General features: G+C 47.1%; 1 protein-coding gene across 3 annotated transcripts; it reads left to right on the top strand.

Annotated features, from left to right (window-relative positions):
* Positions 1-189: 189 nt before the first annotated feature.
* LOC104690330 (C-type lectin domain family 6 member A-like) lies at positions 190-16,201 on the top strand. 3 transcript variants are annotated; one of them, XM_039561376.1, is made up of 7 exons: positions 190-4,146; positions 5,055-5,150; positions 5,603-5,695; positions 6,750-6,901; positions 7,115-7,245; positions 10,639-10,841; positions 13,125-16,201. In XM_039561376.1, exons 1-6 carry the CDS (start codon positions 4,110-4,112, stop codon positions 10,679-10,681), a joined length of 552 nt encoding a protein of 183 aa, XP_039417310.1. In that variant the 5' UTR covers positions 190-4,109; the 3' UTR covers positions 10,682-10,841; positions 13,125-16,201. The 3 variants fall into 3 exon arrangements, with proteins under 3 accessions (XP_039417310.1, XP_039417309.1, XP_039417303.1); XM_039561375.1 differs by having other exon boundaries at positions 9,466-10,841; XM_039561369.1 differs by having other exon boundaries at positions 7,499-10,841.
* The last annotated feature ends 331 nt before the right edge of the window (positions 16,202-16,532 follow it).

The raw sequence follows: 16,532 nt of genomic DNA, 5'->3' as shown, positions 1-16,532 counted from the left end.
TCAGTTTTCAACCTCTAGGTTTTGATCAGGGACCCCTTCCCCTAGAGCAGGTTTCTCAAAGCCCCATCCAGCCTGGCCTTGAGCACTTCCAGGGATGGGATATGCACAGCTTCTCTGGGCAACCTGTGCCAATTCCTCACAACCCTTACAGAAAAGAATTTCTTCCTCATACCTGCTGTAAACCTGCCCCCTTTCAGTTTAAAGCCATTCCCCCTGGCTTTATCACTACATGCCCTTGTAAAAAGTCCCTCTCCGGCCTTCTTGGAAGCCTCCTGGAAGGCTGCTATAAGACCACTTTGGAATCTTCTCTTTCCCAGGCTGAACAATCCCAATTCTTTTAGCTTGTGCTCCAGCCCTCTGTCTCTGTCCTCATTGCCTTCATCTTTGTGGCCCTCCCTTTGGACTTGCTGCCATGGGAGAAACAATCCACACTGGGCCTTCAGAGCCACCTGGAGGAAGAAGTCCTCTTCCTGACTCAGAGCTGATTCCAGGCTCACCTGAGGCAGCAGCATTCCTGGACAGCCAAATCCTCAGTGGTGCCTGTAAGGGCATGCCTGCCCAGGCCAGATCATGCTGCAGAAGAGGCTGAAGAGGCAGGGCTCCTGCTGCACATGACATCCCATCCAGAACTTCATTGCTTATTGAATTGCCTTCGTGTCCTGCTGGACACCATGGATCTCCCTTTACTCCACCCCTTCCCACTTCCTGCCTCCTGTGTCCTCACTTCTCTTTCCTCAGGAAACATCCTGTGCCTAAGCCTCCCTAACCAAACAGTGCCAGCTCCCCACAGGGAGTGCAACTGGATGTGCAGCTCCTGTCTGTGCGCCTCAGTCCTACCCATGAAAGTGAATCCTTTCTCTGTGTCCCAGAGAGAGAGGGGAATTCGCCCTGGAGACAAGGTGCCCAGGAGATTTGGCTTCCTAATCCAGTGGGAGCAGTTGTATGAACAGCAGTGCATGGTGGCTGCAGGTCCACATGCACAGCTCCAGGCAGCAGTGAGACACAACGTGTAGGGACAGTATGTACTTATCTAGGGACATAGGGAAGAAACAGGATGTATACATAAAAAAACCCCACACAAATCAGGCCAGGCAGAAAGCACTGACCCCAGCTCAAACAGCTGCCTTGTCCTGTTGCCCTGCCTGGCTGCAGCAGGATGAAAGCCTGCTAGCAGAAAAAATGCCTGTTTACACATATCCAGTGTAGCCCTGCAAGTGAGGGCCTCTCCATCTGCAGCCCAGAAACCATGCTCTGCAGTGGCACAGCTCCTCCCAACACCAGCCTGGACTGCTGGGCTTGGCACTGGCTGCAAAGGCCTGCCTTGTCTGGGGTCTTTAGCACCATTCCCACGAGCTTCTGGCTTTTGCCATGCAGGACTCCCCTTTAGGCCTCCCTCTGTGATAACTCCTAGCCCACGAGCAGGACAAGGAGCAGATTTCCTGTTGTCCCTCCTCCAGACAAGAGCCATCCCAGAACAGGAGGGTTAGGCCTGCAGTGGTGAAGCCAGCTGAAGGTGCACAGCCCTTGAAGGACAGAGCTGACCAGCAGGTCCCTCGGCTGGGTGTCCACTCCTGGGGTCAGCCTGCAGTGAGCAGCAGCCGCTGTCAGGTCTGGATGAGGCCCTCTCACCTCGGCTGTAGGAAGAAGGCAGGATTCCATGTAGGAGTGATGCCTGTGGGTACAGAGCAGGAGGAAAACAAGGGTGATTCATCCTGGGAGTTTGGGATGAATCAAGATCTGGAAGAGTCCACCTCTGAGAGTCCACCTCTCTGTCCATCTGAGAGGCCATGTCCTGGACCTCATGTTCCCTGCAAGGATTGACTCACCAACATGTCAGAATCACCGCAGACAAGCTGGACCTCAGCCTCTACATCCCCAACAGTTCAGCCTCATTGGTGAGTGTGAGATCCAGCAGAGCCCATCTCATCCTTGGGTTCCCCATAAGCTGTCTCAGGAAGCTGCGTGATAAGGATGCTGCAGAGTCCTCTGGGACTGCTTGTACTTTACTGCTGAGAACAAAGCTCCAAAACAGCAGCACAAGCTGCTGAGGCTGACAGCCGCTCTGTGAGCTGCCCCGCTCCCACCCGGCTGGGGCTCAGGGCTGTGGGGCTGCTTTTCAGCCTGTGAGAGGGCAAAGCAAGCAGGCACAGTGGGAACAACTCCCCCTGGGATTAATCCTCTCTTCCTCCATTGTCCCTGCTGGAAGCACTTCTCCCATGTTTTCTGCCTTTTGCTTTGTTAGCATTTCCTCCCAGGCTGCTTGCCCTTAGGTCCCTGTTTCAGGTCAGCCTTTTCCTTCAAATCATTTGGAATTCAAGAAAACTGGAAACAGGACTGCCCAGGGGATTCACATTGGTGGAGAAACTGCCACCAACCACTGAGAAAGAGAGAACTTCCTCCACCACGTTCATTTCTGAACACGAGCACACTTGCTGTCCTTCATACTTGGAACCCTCTTGAGCCTTACCCATCCCACTTCATGGTGGTCAGGTGGCCTGGACAGCAGCAAGCAATAAAATAGGAGTGTGAATGCAAAGAGCTGTGTGAATTGAATACCTGCAACTATTTGAGGAGGCATTTGGCCCAAAATTCTGGCTGTTAGAGACCATGATGACCAGCATAACAGTAACCAGGACATGAGGGCCAGGCTTCTGAGACAGAGAGGAAACAGGCTGAAAACAAAGTTGAGAAGAAGCAAGAACATTGTAAGAGAGAGAGGACAGAGAAGTGGGAAGGAAGTGGCCATCGAGCTCAGGGTGCTCTGCACCTTGGCCACCTCTGTGTGTAAGAAGCTCCCTGGCAGCTGAGTGCCGTGGGTGACCTCGCTCATGGCAGTGAGGGCTGCAGCAGGCACAGAGCCACGGTCCAACAGTGGCACAGCGGGACCTTGTGCTTTCAGCTGTGCTTCACAGGCTGCTGCAAGAGGTGTGGCTACACACGAACCCTCCATCTGCAGCGGGAAGCGTGTGGGACTGGGGAACCCCTGCTTCCACAAAGGGGATGTGTTCTTGCAGCTGCACTTCCCGGGCTGGTGGTGGGAGACTGGAGGTTGCACAAGTCATGTGCATGTGTTTTTATGTGGGGTGAGAGCTTGTGAACATTGGTTACATGACCGTGTTTAGAAATGTAGGGTCTGACCCTGCCTGCAGCCTGTGGTGCTCAGAACAACAGAATCAGAGGATTTCTTCTCCAGAGAGTTCAGCCTTGTCCTCACTTGTAAGCAGTTCTGTGCCCTGATCTGCTGATGCTTCAGCCAAAATGCCTGTGCTATTGCCATGAGCTCTCCCATTCCCATGTCTCTGCACCCTTGCATGCCTCTGCACAGGGAGAAACCAGCTGATGGAACTAGAGCAAAGGCTGTGTTCCCATCTCAGTCCATTCCACGTGTGTCTGCAGCTTGTGCAGTCACAGCTGAGGAAAACTTCATGATCTGTCATGCACAGGGAGTCTGGCACTGCCTAGTGATCCTCCTGCCCCACAATGCCAGGTCATAAGGAACCCTTCTGCCCCAAGCTCCGTCCTCCCTTCCAGAGGAATTAGTTAAAGACAGCGTTGGCAAGTTCTTTGTTGTGCTCTGGATTTCTGGGCTCAGGATGCACATGGGCACTGCCCAGACTGAGTCACAGATATGCTTTCCTGTCATTTTTGGCTCCCTTTGGCAGGCTGTGCTCAGTGGGTTTAGCCCTTTGCTAGCAAATGCCAAATGTACCTGCCAGGGTATGTGTTTTCACACCCAGGGTCCCTCAGCAGGAAAGAGCAAGCACCAGAGAGGGAAGGCCATGCATGTCCTGTGAAACTGCCTGAGGCTGTGCAAAGGGAGATGGTTTGAGCTGCAGTGATGCTCCCCTTCATCTGTTTTCCTTTTCCTTGGTCAGTTTCTGTGTTGCAACCAGCATATTTTGAAATATCCTGGCAGAGAAATGACGGAAGTTCCCCACTTTCCATGTGCTCTGGGGTACACCCAGGATATGGCTTTTTCTCCACACCAGATTAGAGCCCACGAAGGCTCCTCAGCAGTGTGGGAGGTGCTCTGTGCAGGAGGAAGGCTGTGTTTGCAGCCAAAGTGGTAATGAGCACCCTTGGAGAAGAGTGATCCTGTGGTAGAGAGGATGAATCACCAAGGGAGAGTCAGTCCTGGAACTGCAGGTAACCCCCAAACCTTCCTTCCTTTCTGTCCTCCTGTCAAAGGAATTGGGGGAAAGGCAGGGCTGGGGTGGATGCTGGGCATGGTACGGTGGCCGGCCTCCTACCAGGAGATGGGGCTTAGGACAAGAGCAAAGCAGCAGATGAGGGAACTGGGCAGTGCCCAGGCTGGCAGAATGGCCTTTTTCCTAGAGCCAGGGGGAATGGAAGTCCAGGCAGACCATGGTCTGCTACTCCCTTCAGTGGTTTGTCTGTAAACAATGGGACTGAAGGGTGCAATCCTTCTCTGATTCCCCTGGTAAAGCTGTCTGCATCAAGCTGAGCACAATCCGTGCTCCCATCTCTGAAGGACAACCCAGCCAAGGCTCTCCCAAGAGTTCCCAAGTGCCTTTCCCCCCTGTGGAAACAATGCCTTCTGTGTGTCTGGCTGTGCCCACGCTGAGCTGGGCACTCACTCCTTTGGGGCAGTGTGCCACTGCAGAAAGGGGCTCCCGGTACAGAGCCAAAATACAGGTAGTGAGAGAAAGAAGCTCTAAAGAGAGAGGAAGAGGAGGGAGGTCCAGAAAGAGCAATCAGTGACAGACAGGGGTAACAGAGGGCAAGGAGGAAGATGCGTTGAGGAGAAAGGAGGTCTGACAGGACAAAGGGGGAGTGAGGTTTGGGCAGAATACAGACAGGGCTTGTGATAAACAGGGAAATAAAAAGCAGCCTCAGGGCAACCCCTGTGTTTCTCTGCTCTGTGGGTCTGACCCACTGCTAGTGACAGGCAGCAGCACCTGCTTCCAGCACCTGTGGGGCTCCCCTGTCCTTGGAACAAGGGACCAGCAGGGTGTTGGGCTACGGAGCCACCTGGGTTATCCTGCCCCTGACTCTGGGCTGGGATATTCCCACTCCTGCTTTGTGTTTTTCAGCCCCAGCAGAAGAGAGAAGCTGCTCCTGGCTGAACATCTGGGTCTTCCTTACTTTTGCCCTTGTCATCAAAGCTGCCTTGGTGACCATCTGCCTTGGTGGGTTCCAGGGTCTCTTAATTCCCTCGGGATGAAGGGCTCAGGTGACTGCCTTTTGTCAGGTGGAAAACCCATTTCCTAGTCCCTCTGCCAGCAGGCAAATGGCCTTCACCAAAACCCAGGTCTCTCCACTATCATTAGCTTTTCCCACGACTTCTTTGTCCCTTTCCTTATCCCATCCTCAGAGGATTTCTAATCCAGCTTTGTCAGCTGAGAAAGTGATTCTCTCACCAGCAGAGGTGAGAGAAGCTCATCCAAGGGAAGGAGTGACTGGTAGTGGGAGAAATGGTCTGCTCTCCTCACATCCTTGTTCAATCCAGATTTCATCGCTTGTTAACGTCACAGAGTCTCTCTAGGGGCTATAAGCAGAAGGTGATGGATAGCACTTGTTGCTCATGCATGAGGTGGAAATGATGATAATAGCTCTTTCCTTCTCTTTCCTCTGTTCTCAGTGGCTTTACTTGATGGAAGCTACGGCCGGTACAAGACTCTCCTCCAGAACTCTACAGAGTGGTACTGTGTCCCCAGCAGTTCTGCAGACAAAAGTGAGTGATGCTGAGAGCCTCATAAGCAATGCAAAGAACTTCACCAAAATTTAGTCTGGTTTTCCCCTCAACCTTTGAGGTTGGGAATATCATTGTCAGTCACAAGTGGATTGTTTTAAGGAAGGAATCTGGGGAATTGAGGGAAGAAGACACTGTATTGTACATTTTTACTTAGGATGCTATGGAAACATATTCCAGGCCAGTGGAAGAGGGTGGGTCGTTCCACACCTGCATTTGACCAACCTTCCTACTCTTCCCCTCACACAACCCCTCTAATGCAAGTCTGGTCTACTGATCTAGATAAAAGTGTTTTTATACAGGCTGGTTCAATCCAGCTCCACTCCCTGTGCCGGCTCACTGCCTGTTCACACAAGCACCATGCTCAGTGTGAGGGACAGAGGAGGGAGGATGATGTTAAGTAGTTAGGAATAGCTGGAGAACTGAGCTGCAATCACACATGAAGTTAGGGTAATGTGGAGTGCTGGAATGCCTGTAGTGCAAGTTCCCAAACTCAGGTCAGAGATCTGCCCACATGCAACTTCATGTTTTGTGAGGATATATCTGTGGCGGCTTTTTATTCCACCACGTGACTTCCTGGCCATAAGGCAGATCTCTTGGATAACCTGGCTGTGTAAGGAACTGCCTGTGGTGGCAGCAAGGCTGTCAGAGCAGTTTGCTGTAAGTCTCTCAGTCTGCATGAGCTGAGAGCTTGGACCACACTTCTCTGATGGAAGCATTTCCAAGCCAACTACTTCCCATCTTGCTTCCTCAAGAAGGGCAAGGCAGAAGCCACATCTCTCAACAAAGAGATGTTGCATGGAAATGGCAGGAGAGACAGAGAAAGGGAAGGGGCCCCTTCAGGCAGGGGCCTTGTGACAGGAGCCTGCCAGACTGCTGGCAGCTTTACTTGTGGGGTGCAGAAGAGAGCATTTATCTCTGTCCAGACTAAAGATGGGGTTCAAACCCCACTCCTAACACCTGGGACCCTACATTGAACTCACAGTCATAAAGGACAGCACATTTTGTTCAAAAGCAGGATTTTTTTGCCCAACAGTGGAAGGCTGGATGTGCTGCCCAAAGGGCTGGAGAAGGTTTCAAAGAAGCTGCTATTTCCTGTCCGCTGATAAGACGTCATGGGCTGAGAGTGAGCAGAACTGCACTGGGATGGGCTCCCAGCTGGTGGTGATCAACAGCAAGGCAGAGCAGGTGGGTGCACAGGGCTGAGAGAGGGACCCAGCAGCCAGAGACACCGTGCTGGGCCCTGGAGGGCACTCGGAGCCCCTCCTTGTCCTGCAGGGGAGGGGGAAGGTCCTGGCTGCACCCCTGCAGCACCAGCTCCCCTCTGCCACCAGCAGGGTGGACTCCTGATGCCTCCCTGTGCTCAGTCCTGCCCCTCATGGACACTGTGCTTTTTTCCAGGATTTCCTCTTCAACTTGGCAAAAGAAACAGTTACTAACGTCTATGAAACAAAATACTACATAGGCTTATCTGCTCACAAAAATGGGCAGTGGCAGTGGGTGGATCAGACTCCGTATGAAAAGACAGCCACGTGAGTATCCTGGTGGAGTGAGGAGGGCCCTGTAATTCATGCCTGCAGTCCAAGTGACCAATACATTGTGTAAGGCAGGTATTTCTGTCTTCAACTGCTTTGCAAGTCAGAAAGCTTAACTAGTTTTCTAGTCAAAACTATGGCTCCTGATTTCTGTCGCAGTAACGTTCCTTTTCCACAACTGTTTGAGGTGACTCCACATCCACTGTCATGCATGCTAGGGCATTTCCAATCAAGGAACTTTCTTTTACAGGTTTTGGAAGCCTGGGGAGCCCAATTTACTCTTTGCAGAAAAATGTGCTGCAATTCATGTCAAGGGAAACATGGACCCCAACACTTTCAGTAACTGGAATAACGTCCTTTGCTTCACAAATTGCTATCGAATTTGTGAACGGGCAGTCGAACTTCTCTGAGGAAGGACATAAAATCTGAGCTCCAAAGGACCTCAGTTCCCAGCTTGTGCCCCTGCATCCCTTTACAAGCTGGAGATCAGTCCTGGGTGAAATAGCTCAGGCTGATGTCAAGGTCCTGCTGGTCCACTCTCCTCCTTCAGAGCTAATTCTTCAGCACTTTCCTTGACTCCTGGTCCAGTCAATATCTCAATGATGTGGAAAAAGCCATCACTGTTTCATGAAAGGATACTCATCCTTCAAATCACCAGAGCAGAATTTGAAAGAACAGCATTCACTGGAGTGCCCTTGTTCCTCCTCTGAATGGAAAAATTATTAATGGTTTTAATGTTTCCTTCTCCTTCAGCACACTGTGTGTTGATAAGTTTTTTTTTTTAAATGTAATAAATGTTAATTCTGCTCTTTGCATGAGGATGTCTTCTGAGTGACGTGTCCCACATTCCCACAACCCAGCCTCTCAACACAGAGGTTTTAACTTTTCTGTGTGTTTGGCATCTGTAGATGAGAATATTTCTGAGTGTGCTGGACTGGCCAGGAGCAGGAACAACGTAGTGTTCATCTGTAGAGCATGGGAGGAAGAAGGCCCTGAACACTTTGGAGAATTACTTGTGAAGACAGAAACAGAGCAGGCTGTGTAGTATTCAGTGCCAGCCACTGTTTGCCCACGATGCAGCAGAAAGAAGATTTTGGAGATTCTGCTGAGATATGACAGGATGAGGCATGGCAATGAAAAAGAGAGAAAGCAATTAAATGTAGCCAGAAGGATAAAAACCAGAGTCCCCCACGGAGAAATTTCTAATGTGAGAAAAGGGTGGAAGACCCCTATCAGAGGCACCACTGCAAATCAGATACACAGAAGTCTTGAGCAATGCTCTGCTTCCCTAAAATTTCCCAAACTCTAGTCTGCATGTTGCTCCCTTTCGTCAATGATATCCATACTCTTTGAAGAGCTGGGCGTTTCCAGTTTGGGACTAAAAATACAGCCTGAAAAACCAGTTCTGGGTGATTTTTTTTCCATAAAAAATCTGAGTATAAATTTTTGTCACTTCTACCTGAAGAAATGTGTTTTTCAGGTTTCTGGTTTAGCCATTGGACCAAAAGCTTGGCTGTTGCAAATCGTTGCCTCCTAGTTTCCAAAGTTGCTGCATACTTTCACAATGCAGAAAACTATTTTGTCTTGTCCAACACGACAGCAAACCCAAACATTGCAATAGACTTCTCTTTTTTATTTCCCTCAGATCAGTTCTGGAAATTACAGCAACAGGGTTTTGAGGAAGAAAAAGAGGCAGATAAGACACACAGAGAATGACCAATGTTTTACAAGAGATTTTAGAGGCAGATGCAGTTCTGGCTCCTGGAAGGTTGTATGGGGCAGAGCAAAACTCATACCAAGAGATTGGTTTGCAAGAAAATACAACTTGTTAGAAACAATCTCCATGCCCCAAATTTGGAAGACAAAGAGTTTCTTGAGGTGTCATGACAAAAGCGGGATCTTGGGAGATGATGCTGGGTTTGCCTGCAGAATTGCTGAAGGGAGGTTCCTGACCCCCTCTTCAGTATGGATTTGGCTGAAGGAGGTGCCTATCTCCAACAGATAAGAATCAGTCTTTACCCCTCAAGTCTGTTTTGATTCAGGAGGCAGTAGATGTTATAGCAAGAGGCAGAGGTGAAGACAGACAGTCAGGTACAGCACTTTCAGAAAGCTTCAGAAGGACAATCCTGTGTACTGAACCCAGAGGTTGGGTGGGAAGCACAAAAAGTTTATCAGAATGGCATTCCTCATGATGACTCCTGCAGTCCTTGTTTTCAGGTGGACATATTGGCCACATCCCAGCTGCCTCTCAGAACAAGACCTGGATGTTCACCACTCCTTGGCACATTAAATTCTGCTTTGGAAAGGAACTCGGGCCTGACGAAAGCAGCCACAGTGACATTCATTTCTGAGAGTACACACACCATAGAGTGCAGGTACTCTGACTGCTGCAACAAAATTATCTTGTGGTTCAAACCTGAGCTAGCTCCTGGTTTTCTCCAGAAAGCTCATGATGCCCAGTCTTTGAGATGCTGTCTTCAGCTGGAAAAACATCATTAGAGCCATGTCAGAAGGACATCCAGTGTTGATACTTATGGCCAGACCTATTAATTACATCTGTACGCTGAGCATGCTGCTCTCTTTGTGTTGAGCTCTGACAGCTGAATCTTCCCTTATAGGATATACCTGACTTTCTCTAATAAATGATGACCCTTGCCAAGCCAAGAGATGAAATAAAGTGAAATGTATGTGCTTTTCATGACACCCACTGTCTTTTTATAAGGACTTTCATATGAAGTTTTCCTCCAAGGTGTCTGTTCTTTTTTCAGACAAAGCAGAGAATTACTCCCCTACTCTTTGTCTTTTTCTGTTTTATCCCACCTCAGATTCTTTCATGTTCCCTTACAACATCCATTTCTCCACTTCTTTATTTTCTTTGCATGCCTGCTGTCCCTCATACTGATTCCCCCTTTACTTCTTTTTTTTTTCCTTTTAAATTTTGTTTCCTTTTACCTTTTCTTGTAGACCACAGATGAAGAGCATACAATGTTGTCTGGGAGAAATAAAAGAGAGAAATGGCATTTAAAGAAGTTCTGGCACTGGACACACATCATGTTCTGCCTTTTAAAATTTAGTGTTTCTGAAATTATTTCCTAAGCAGTCTTGTGTAAGGTATTAATACTAACTGGGAAAACTAACAGGTACTGCTGGCCTTGAAAGGTTCTTTTTATCCAAAGGATCCACAACCCCCACTTCAGTTGTCCTGTTCATTCTGGTTATCCATTGTTTATCTCACATGGTCTAAGACAAATCCTATGATTTTAGCCTTTATGTCTGTACCTGGTTACAAGGAAATATAAACACTTTTTTATTTTATATGCAATCAGTTTACATACCTGAACAAACTTTTTCACATCCTGCTGCTTAATTATAAATCATTTATCTTGACAGGCTTTTGGACAATCTGCTGGTTTCCTGGAAAGGCCTCAGCTGATCATGAGGTCCAGCACTTCAGCACTATCTCCTGCTCACAGCAAGTCACTTGCACTCTCTCAGTGTCCCTGTGATCTACATTCATATGACCAGGAGGAGATGCAGAGAGCCTGTGACTGTCACTGCAGTCCCTTGTGGTGCATCAGTGGCCTTACAACAAGGTAAGAATTCTGCAACATTCACTAGAAAAAGAAAACACAGCCATAAGACAAGGAATTTCTCCTCTCAGGATCTTGAAATGCACCATAAAAACTGGCTTGTGCTATAGTCCGTGTTTTAACATAGGGGAAATTCAGTGTAGCATTTAAGAACAGGACATTGATCTGGTTATTTAGATTGGAGATCAAAACAGACCACTGTAAACACACTCCAGTGCTGCTTTTCTGCCATGACATTCAATCCTGTAAGGTGAGGCACCTGCTGTCCTAGATTCTCATGCAGACTGAGTTGCCACAATTTTACACTCATGAGATGCCTGCAAATTTACTCTAGCTAAGGATCAAGAAGGTAAGTTCGCTGCCTGAACACTCTTACTTCTGACATGAGCTAAAGCAGCTGTTTCTCACTACACAGTTGCCAACTCTGAAATCAGAGCATGAAGGCAACCTCTTTCAGAGCATTAAACACAGATCAAGGCCTTTCCTGTGCTGTCCATCAAGGTTTTCCTTTAAATGATGATGTAGCCATAATTTGACCTGAGTTCTTCCATTTATTTCCAGCTTTATTATGTCCTAACATCTCTGTTTTTAAAGTGACATTTCCCCCCCTTTCCAACTCTTCTCCTAATGATTATAATTAACAAACTTTGCATACCTGAAATCAGAGTAGGTCTGGAACAGAGAATGTTTTGGAGATAAAGAAACAAAGTAAAAAATGGGAAGGGGTTGCTTGGTTTCATTGGTAATAAGAGAGAGAATGCTTCCCCTTCTGTGGTTAAAACTACTCCTTTTGGAAAGGAAGTAGTAGAACCCACACAGAAAAAGGCAGTCTTGGGAGGGAGCCAAGAATGAGCTCTTCTATCACGTGTACAATGCAGAGGTACTTCTCAGATTCATTAGGACACCACACCATTCAGACACCATTTAAAACTACTGCAGAGCACTGGCTTTATGACAGACAATCACATTTTCATGAGTCAAGACCTGCTTAGGAGATACATTGCTTCATGGGACTATCTGACCAGCTGGGAAAAAAAATCACAGCCAGCTGCTGGGAAGGGTTCTCCTGGACTGGATATCCCCAGGCCTTAAAGAAAGGAGTCAAATTCCTCCTGACCAGATGAGAAAAGGTTTCTGCCCACAGATTCTTTTTTGAGTCATCATCATCTGGGAGCTCAGGCACATTTTGGTTTTTAGAAAATATCTCAGTGCAGGCTTTCTATCCAAAGGCCTCTCGCAACTATGAATCGTAAGCATCACAGTACAAAATACATGTATGCAAGTTTAGAATTATTCTACCTGCATTCTTAAAATCTTTTATTCAATTCAATTACTGATCTTTTTACAGGGCATTTTTCTTTTTTTTTTTTTTTGTGAAGTGTAGCTATCCCAAAAATTTTAAAACCATACTGAAGAACCAAAGTAGCCCTTTAACAACATCAGATTATTAAAGAAGCTCATCTGTCTAATATTTACAGAAAACCAAACATCAAATAGTTACATAAGTACTCTTCATCCCAAAGGGGAGGGCTGTGCTCAAAGGCTTGATCCCTACTTTTTTTTCCCAGTTGTTGCAATTGTTCAAAATAAGATTGATAAAAAATATCAACCCACCTCTCCATGATCATAAGTATGCATATTTAAAATATCTCAGCATACTTACAATACATAAGACTCTCTTCTCACAGCACAAACTGCAGGATCCCTGCCTAGAGACTCTGCACAGGTGATGTTTGTACTGTCAATGAACACTGGTTGCTACTGAATGAAGTATTGCACCACAAAACTGAAAGACTGGCTTAAATGTATTATTAGGAAAAAAAAAACCAGAAAGAAAAAGAAAAATAACAATTTTCAGTGATCAGAAGTCATCTTTGGTACTGTCCAAAGGCTGTGGTTCACTATTACATCCCAAACCAGTACATTCCACAGACCAATGAGCCTTGCACTGTGCTGAGATCACCTATTACTCAAAACAAGCACATTTTCTGAGGACTGCTTCAAAAACTTTTCCCTGCAGCTCTGGTTCTCCTGCTGAAGTGTGCTACTTGGAGACAGATCAGGACTGACTCATGTTGAGTTGTGGAATCCTGTGAGCTGGTACATGTACACAGTTGCTGGAGACTAATAGTCAACGGAGTGAGATAATCTGGGGTAGGGATCCAGGGGCTGCAGAAAGTGAGGAAAGGAAAGAAGCTTCCCTGGATTAAAATAATAAATTTGTAAATGTGTTGCAAGCTTAATTTGCCTGCAGATTCATGGTCTGACTTCCTCAATTGATTTCAGATGTGCCTCATCACAATAGGCCTGCCTGGCAACCACTGGACTATGCCTGACCTTGGTTACCATCACCAGACCCAACCCTGACCCGAGGATCGATTTCCATGCTTGACCTCAGACCTTCCTCATCCCTGGAGACTTGTCTAGCAATCTGGACCCTGGCTGTTGTGCCACGTGTGCCCTGCTTGCCTCACTCAGGTGTTGTGGCTGGTCCCCAGCTGTCCTGCTGGCTGTGTTAGGGCAGCTGGCTCCTGGCCACCTGACCCGTGGGGAGCAGCTGCCTCCACTGTGCCCTGACAGTGTCTGCTGCACCACAAAGCAAATCTTGAACTGGGATTTCTTTTATTTTGTTGGTTTTTGAGAAGGCAGATTCTTGTCAGTTTGTTTTAGTAAAGTAGCTCTTTACTATTGCATATTATTCCACAGTTCACTTCAGATTTGGGTAGAATTTGCTGCTGATAGCCACCACTACTTCTTCACTGTAATTGTCATCTCTTCAGTCCCAATTCTGCTGGTTTTCATGCTGTTTGCAAAAAATCTCTTTTTTCAGCAATGACAAACAAACTTACTATACTCCTAAATATCTTCCTCAGCACTGCTGACAACCACAACCAGCTTTAAAAGTCATGTTCCAGTAGCTTTTAATAGGATTTTGATATCTTTGGTTCTTTTTCCTTCAGTGACAATTAAACAGGCTGAACTGGTTCCTTATAGCTCCAAAGGAGTGCAAGGGGGATACAGAGCCATTCACATCTTTGAAATGGTGCTACACTCCACTTACTTCAGCAGGTCTGACAGAATCTGGGAGAGCTTTATATGTTGGGTTCCAGCGTGGCCTCTGGTGGACAGTGCTGCCTGGATCTGTGCAGAGGATCAGCTGTGTTTGTGCAGAGGGCTGCTTACCTTAAGAGAAGGAGCCACATAAATCAATCCAGAAGCAACTGATATGTAATCTCAACACAACTGTTGCAGAGCCACTGACAGATTACAACTTCCCTGTTAGTTTCAGAGCCATACAAGGCCAGATGTAGTGATTGATTAATAAAATCCTTCTGTCATAAAGACATGCTTGGAGGAGCAAATGCAGCATGGAAACACAGCACCCATCTTTCATGGAATCATGGAATGATTTGGGTTGAAAGGGACCTTCAGTGTCATCGAGTTCAACTCCCCTACATTGAGCAGGGACATCTTCGTCAGATCAGGTTGCTCAGAGTGCCATCCAACCCGATCTTGAATGTTGCTACCTCTGGCTCCGGGCAACCCGTGCCAGTGTTTACACGTGAGCCAGCCTCTCTTGAATCAGCTCTGCCTGACTGACAGCAGATACACCACGTGAGTCAAGCTGCTGGAGCTGTGAATTATTGAGTGGTAGCCTGGGCAGCTGACGAATTTATCAATTCAAGTGGTAGAAAACACCTCTAGTGCTGCAGTCAAGTAGAGCTGAAAGTACCTGCTAATCCTACTGACAAAAGTGCAATACTTCAACAAAGATTAATTGAAAATAATTCTGAGACTTGGCCTTTAGGAGCTTCCTTATCACTCATAACAAACTTCAGTTCCACTGGCTTAGTGAATTGTCTTTAAACAGCACGTTTCCTAAATGACAGACAGCAAAATGCTGCTTACAACCAACTCTTCCCCCTACCACTGCCCTCACTTCTCCACTTATGGGGAATTATAAGATAGAATTGGGTTGTGAGCTGTAAAACCTGCCTGCAGAGGCACATGGCAGCACAAAGGAGCACATGGTGGCACAGAGAGGCCTGTCTCTGCCGGACCCTGGGGGAAGGAGGAGTCACACAGCAGACCCTTATGGAGAGGAGCCTGCCAGGAGCTGATACACAGGTGAACAGTGAGTGATGATCCCATAGAAGAACATTGAGAAAGTGTGTTGCTGATGTGGTAACACGGGATAGGTCACACCATACAAGGAAATACAGTGCCTTAGAAAAGTGTATAAAACCAGCTCACTCCTTTGAATAAACCATTCAGATTCCCTGCCCGTCTGGGTCCATGCTTCAGTCGCCGACACCCACTGATGGAAGCAATCTTATGCCTGCTGACATCAGGGTCTTATTACATAGTAGGCTGCCCATGTGTCTGTTGCATGCCTTAATTCAAGTTTCAAAGTCTCCTTTGTCCTGCCTAAACCAACTACCTGTGTTTCCCTTCTTTCTGCTGCAATTAGCATAAATTCACTCCCACAGTAATGAGATGAACATGATACGGTACACACGTCATTTGATGGCCAGCCTCCCTCCACTGGATTTTACAGTGACAAATTCAGCAGCAGAATATGTTACTTTCACATACAAGGTCTTGACACTCTCAGAAGATCCTTACTCTCTCCAGAAGTCTGCTTGAATATGTTGGAATTATCTGCTGATTTGAGGATCTGCGTGGTCTCGTGATAACGTTACTGCCTTGTGTATTTCCCTTACAAATATCCATCACAGATAAAGACAAAATGTCCCAGTTATTCTACTTGCCATGAGATATCTGGACATCTGCCACCATCCTTTCTGGTCTTAGAAAAGTTGCTGGGATGGCTGCTGGCCTGGCAATTGCATTGATCATCTTGTTGCAGATGGGAAGCAGACTCTGGGTTGCCAGTGTGGTGTACATCAGCAGCTGGTACTGTCAGGATGACGTTCCTGTGGCCAGCTCAGCCCAGGGGGCTGTACTGACAGATGGCTCAGCACCAGGCAGAGATGTCAGTTCCCCCTAATTCAGCATTCAGGTGAAAAAAGGCAGCCAACTCAAAGAGAACTTTTAAATGTGAAGAAAGAGGAGAATCACCACAGGTAAACCCCTTTGCATGGCCTCAGAAATAATAAATTAATCTGGATGTAACTGTGTTTTAACTGAATCACAGGGAGATCCTGGGATGCTGGCAAGTGCTCCAGTCATCTTTGGTGACCCCACATCTGCTGTTGCTGCATGTTGATGATATTCAGTTTTTAATATCAACCCACTTTAAAGGTGTCTCAGACATGCTTATACTGGGAACATGGAAAGAGATTAATTCCTAATTGAAGGTCTTATCAAAATACTTTCTGAGCTAAGAAATGTGAAGCTTAATGCAAAGACTTTCCCAGGACATTACATATTTTGACATTTTCTACACACATGACCACAAAAAGAAAACCCACAAAAACCCAGGAAAATATGGGTAAGTCATAAATACGGACATGCCTCTTCATCCTCCTGCTATTCTCAGCTGGATTTTGGGACCACTTACCAAGCCTGAAGAACGGAGGCTGCACAGACTCTTTAATTGTGACTGATATTTGGCCTAATGTGCCGTCCTTTGGCACTATGACATATATGAGGCCACACCACAGACTAGAGACTTCCATGGTGGTTTTTTTCAACTTTGACCAACTTTACCACCAAGGCCACTTCTATTCA

Source organism: Corvus cornix, chromosome 1 (genome assembly GCF_000738735.6).
Source record: "Corvus cornix cornix isolate S_Up_H32 chromosome 1, ASM73873v5, whole genome shotgun sequence".
In the NCBI taxonomy this organism is placed as follows: Eukaryota; Metazoa; Chordata; class Aves; order Passeriformes; family Corvidae; genus Corvus; species Corvus cornix.
The sequence above is the reverse complement of the archived record's forward strand: the minus strand, read 5'-3'. Positions and strand labels throughout refer to the sequence as shown.

Bases quoted from the DNA above. Each gene is read 5' to 3' on its own strand.
- LOC104690330 (XM_039561369.1), top strand. From the start codon at position 4,110: ATGAATCACCAAGGGAGAGTCAGTCCTGGAACTGCAG. The intron at 5,696-6,749 runs GTGAGTGATGCT...TTTGCCCAACAG, and splicing joins CAGCAGTTCTGCAGACAAAA to TGGAAGGCTGGATGTGCTGC. The intron at 6,902-7,114 runs GTGGGTGCACAG...GCTTTTTTCCAG, and splicing joins TCAACAGCAAGGCAGAGCAG to GATTTCCTCTTCAACTTGGC.